Here is a 4,139-nt window from a genome sequence, read left to right as displayed (position 1 = left end):
AACAATACACTGATAGACTAAGCTGGTAAAAGTCATGGTATACAATATATTTATTACAATACACTGATAGACTAAGCTGGTATATAAAGTCATGGTATACAATAACCAGTTTAGTCTATCAGTGTATTGTAATACATTGTATACCATGACTTTATACCAGTTTAGTCTATCAGGGTATTGTAATACATTGTATACCATGACTTTATACCACCTTAGTCTATCAGTGTATTGTAATATATTGTATACCATGACTTTATACCACCTTAGTCTATCAGTGTATTGTAATATATTGTATACCATGACTTTATACCAGCTTAGTCTATCAGTGTATTGTAATACATTGTATACCATGACTTTATACCAGCTTAGTCTATCAGTGTATTGTATTATATTGTATGTTATTGCTTTATTCCTCCTTGGTCTATCAGTGTATTGTAATATATTGTATACCATGACTTTATACCAGCTTAGTCTATCAGTGTATTGTAATACATTGTATACCATGACTTTATACCAGCTTAGTCTATCAGTGTATTGTAATACATTGTATACCATGACTTTATACCAGTTTAGTCTTCTAATGTATAAACTGAATAATTAATTACCTTTAGAACCTTCAATGCAAGAAACATTGTGGTATCTTTATGTTTATATGATATTCATGAGGATAGTTCAAAGTATAACTTCTTTGTTACTGAATTACAATAAGCACATGTGTGGTGTAGTTTAAAACTGAGAACTTTTAATGAAAGATTTTCGAATACTTCCATATTAATGCAATAAAGGATGTTTCTAATTAAACTTTGAACTAAGCCTACTTTATACTCATGATAACAGTAATAAAACAGTGTGGTGAATCTGAATAGGTTTTTTCAAAAAATTGTATTTTCTATCAAATAAATTGTTATACATAGAAACAAAAATTAATTAAAACAAAACTGATGTCTCACAACAGGGGCCATGCCAGAGCTTACTTGAAAGACTTAGAGTCAGTCAGGCCTAGTGCTATTCTGGGTATGTATAAAAGACACTGAAAGTGATGTGGAGAAACAAGTATATATATATATATATAAGCAATTTTTATAAGTATGTTTTTGTTATAGGTAGTCATGAATAAAGCAGCTGGTAAGAACATATTTTTACTGATTAAATACAAAACAATTTCGTTTGCACATTCAGTTATAAACAGCCATTAAAAATATTAGATATTAACAATAAAACCATGTTATTTAGTAATTTTGATACAGTTTAGATCCTCGTTGTGATAATGTGTACATGAAGTCAGCTTCTTGATCTTGTATCATTTGGGAGTTAGTGATAGTTCCTTTGGTAGAAATCCATATATAGGAGAGATGGATCTGTAGATCCTTGTTGTGATAATATGTACATGAAGTTTGCTTCTTGATCTTATATCATTTGGGAGTTAGTGGTAGCTCCTCTGGTAGAAATCCATATACAGGAGAGATGGATCTGTAGATCCTCATTGTGATAATGTGTACATGAAGTCAGCTTCTTGATCTTATATCATTTGGGAGTTGGTGATAGCTCCTCTGGTAGAAATCCATATACAGGAGAGATGGATCTGTAGATCCTCATTGTGATAATGTGTACATGAAGTCTGCTTCTTGATCTTATATCATTTGGGAGTTAGTGATAGTTCATGCTGTCAAAATAAACAGAAAATTTTCATAATCCTTTATTAACTTAATAATAATCTGTATCAGCTAATAAAATGTGTCTTTCATTTACAGTAAAATGTTTATATTTTTATTGCTAAATGACTCAACAAATTCACAGAAACATGGAGTTTTGGTAATTTACACAATTATTTTTAGACATTAAGGAACATTCTTTTTTTTTTGTTTTTGCTTTTTAGATATAATTCACTCGGGAGAATGTATGTCAGTCAAGGATGGAATCAAGCTGCCTACCCAAGGTAAGAAGACAAACTTGGTGAAAATATTTGTATGTAACAGTAGTGATTTTTGATGTTAACGTTGCAGTTCAAAGAGCCTTTTGCAGTCTTAGTTTCTAGTCACAAGAAATATTCATTTTTACACTATAAGGTTTACTGTTATTTCCCTGTGACAAGTTTGTGCTGTCAGAGCTTAGCTCTTATGTCATCACTGTTTAAGTTCTAAACACATCCGAGGTTGTTTTTTTTCTCTTCCACAGGGCTGTGTACTCGATGTGGGTATATCTCCAGCCAGGAAGTTTGTAAAGCATGTGTGATGCTGGAAGGGCTAAATAAAGGATTACCTAAGTAAGACTCTCACAATATTTCAAACATAAATTATTTTCAAAGTTTTATTCAGAATTTTACTAAGACTAGAAACATCAAAATTTAGTATCTTTGTAGAGAACAATTTAAAATGTTTGGATTAGAAACAAAGTTGTAGATGTATAATATAACAAATATATCTTCATGAAATCTGGCTAGCTTTTAGTAAACATAAGTCTGTTATATACCAAAAAATAAGGTTTTAAATAAAGTATTTCTTCTAAATGTTTGTCTGAATTTTTGAAGAGTTTTCTGAGTCAGTCAAAGTAAAAGTTGATTTGCATGATAAGAATAAAAATATCTTTTTTCATGTTAAAGTTTTTATATTTCATTTTCATATCCTCTAAAATCTACTAAATGAATATCAAAAATTTTTTTAACTATATTTTCTCTATCCTAACACTTAACTGTAATTGAAAGTATCAATATACAGAAGAAAAAATTTAAATATGAAATAAAATCAACAATAATTTTTTTTTCAAGAATGACTGCAGATTGTACCAGACATTTACAATTATTTATTGTAACAGCCTCAGCTATTTAACCTTTCATACCTATTTGATTTTGTTACTTTACAATGTCCTTTAACTTCTATCTAGTAATGTGACAGACAATTAACTAAAGCAGGAGAACTTAGTATGAGCAACTGATAAAGTTACAATCACATGACACAATTAGCTGGATCTGGTCTCATGAAATTTTTGATGTACTTTTTTGTTATCTAATCAAATAAGTTTCTAATTTTTATATTTAGTTAATTTGTTAAAAGAATATAACAATAAATAAAAAACAAGAAGTTTTGGACTTACATTAGAATTTAAACCTGTTTCAGTAATTCATAATCAAGAACTTACTTCCTTAGCACTTTGTACTATGGTTCTCATTAGTGCATTTTAGAACACAAGAAATATATCGGGCAATAGAACAGAATGTTTCAAAACCGGGTTTCTAACTTTACTATAAATAGGTTGAAAAATAATTGTCAGCTGCTCGGAACAGAAGCACACAATTACAAAGAATGAAAGTTAGGCTAAATATCTATTTATAGGTTTCAAAACAAAAGAACAGTACAAGGAATCTTGTATAGAAAAGGCTGCTCTTTCTCTTGGCTAGAAATAATCCAATAGCAATGTTAAAGAGAATTATTGAAAGACAGAATGACATGGCAGGGCTGGTCATGTGTGTGTTTGACATTTTTTTATATTTCAATAAAGCAAGAAGATTGCTCATAAAGTTTTTACTCAATCTGATTTCAATGCTTCACAAATCTGTTTTTCCCTATAATTATACATTTGATATTTGTTTTAAAACCATGTATTATATATAGTAGAATTCATTAATATATGTGAAACCTCCTTATATAACTTGATTGTATTCAGTTGACAGATTGATATACCTCATAAGACAACACAAAAATGTTATGTAAATAATTTTTAAAATGTGTTTGTAATATTGACTTACAGGTTGGGTATCGGAAAGAGCAGTAAAGTAAAGAGAAGGGTAAGTTTTTGGTGAATTTTTTATTGCACATTTGTATGAATTAAAATGTTGAAAGTAATAACTCTAAGTTTTATGTAAAATAATCATGCTTTGTATGAATTAGAGACAAAAGGATAACTAGTCTTATTTGACAAATTTATTGAGTATTAGTTTGTAAGGATGTTTTTTAGCTGTAGATCTATACTGTAACATGGATTATGTCTGTCTATAATGAAAATATTTCAATGTCCTAGGCCTCTGATCACCTTCAAACTGTCAGAGGTTCTTGAGTATGGTTCAAAGGGTTTCCAAAACCTTCTTTTTGAAATTCATTTTATAATTTTTCAGCAGTTTGACTTCCATTTCAATTTTCCACCTT

The 4,139-nt window shown here is 29.3% G+C and overlaps 1 protein-coding gene across 1 annotated transcript in view; it reads left to right on the top strand.

Moving 5' to 3' along the window:
• The window catches only part of LOC106469157 (cytoplasmic tRNA 2-thiolation protein 1-like), a 28,002-nt gene that overhangs the window by 20,535 nt on the left and 3,328 nt on the right, over positions 1 to 4,139 (top strand). The window contains exons 11-14 of the mRNA XM_013929622.2: positions 956 to 1,014; positions 1,877 to 1,936; positions 2,176 to 2,263; positions 3,745 to 3,781. Of these exons, the coding sequence (XP_013785076.1) occupies positions 956 to 1,014; positions 1,877 to 1,936; positions 2,176 to 2,263; positions 3,745 to 3,781 (244 nt within the window). The remainder of the gene's footprint in view (positions 1 to 955; positions 1,015 to 1,876; positions 1,937 to 2,175; positions 2,264 to 3,744; positions 3,782 to 4,139) is intronic.

The sequence above is a fragment of the Limulus polyphemus genome, unplaced genomic scaffold (genome assembly GCF_000517525.1).
Source record: "Limulus polyphemus unplaced genomic scaffold, Limulus_polyphemus-2.1.2 Scaffold3328, whole genome shotgun sequence".
Taxonomy (NCBI): domain Eukaryota; kingdom Metazoa; phylum Arthropoda; class Merostomata; order Xiphosura; family Limulidae; genus Limulus; species Limulus polyphemus.
This window is presented reverse-complemented; position numbering and strand designations above follow the sequence as displayed.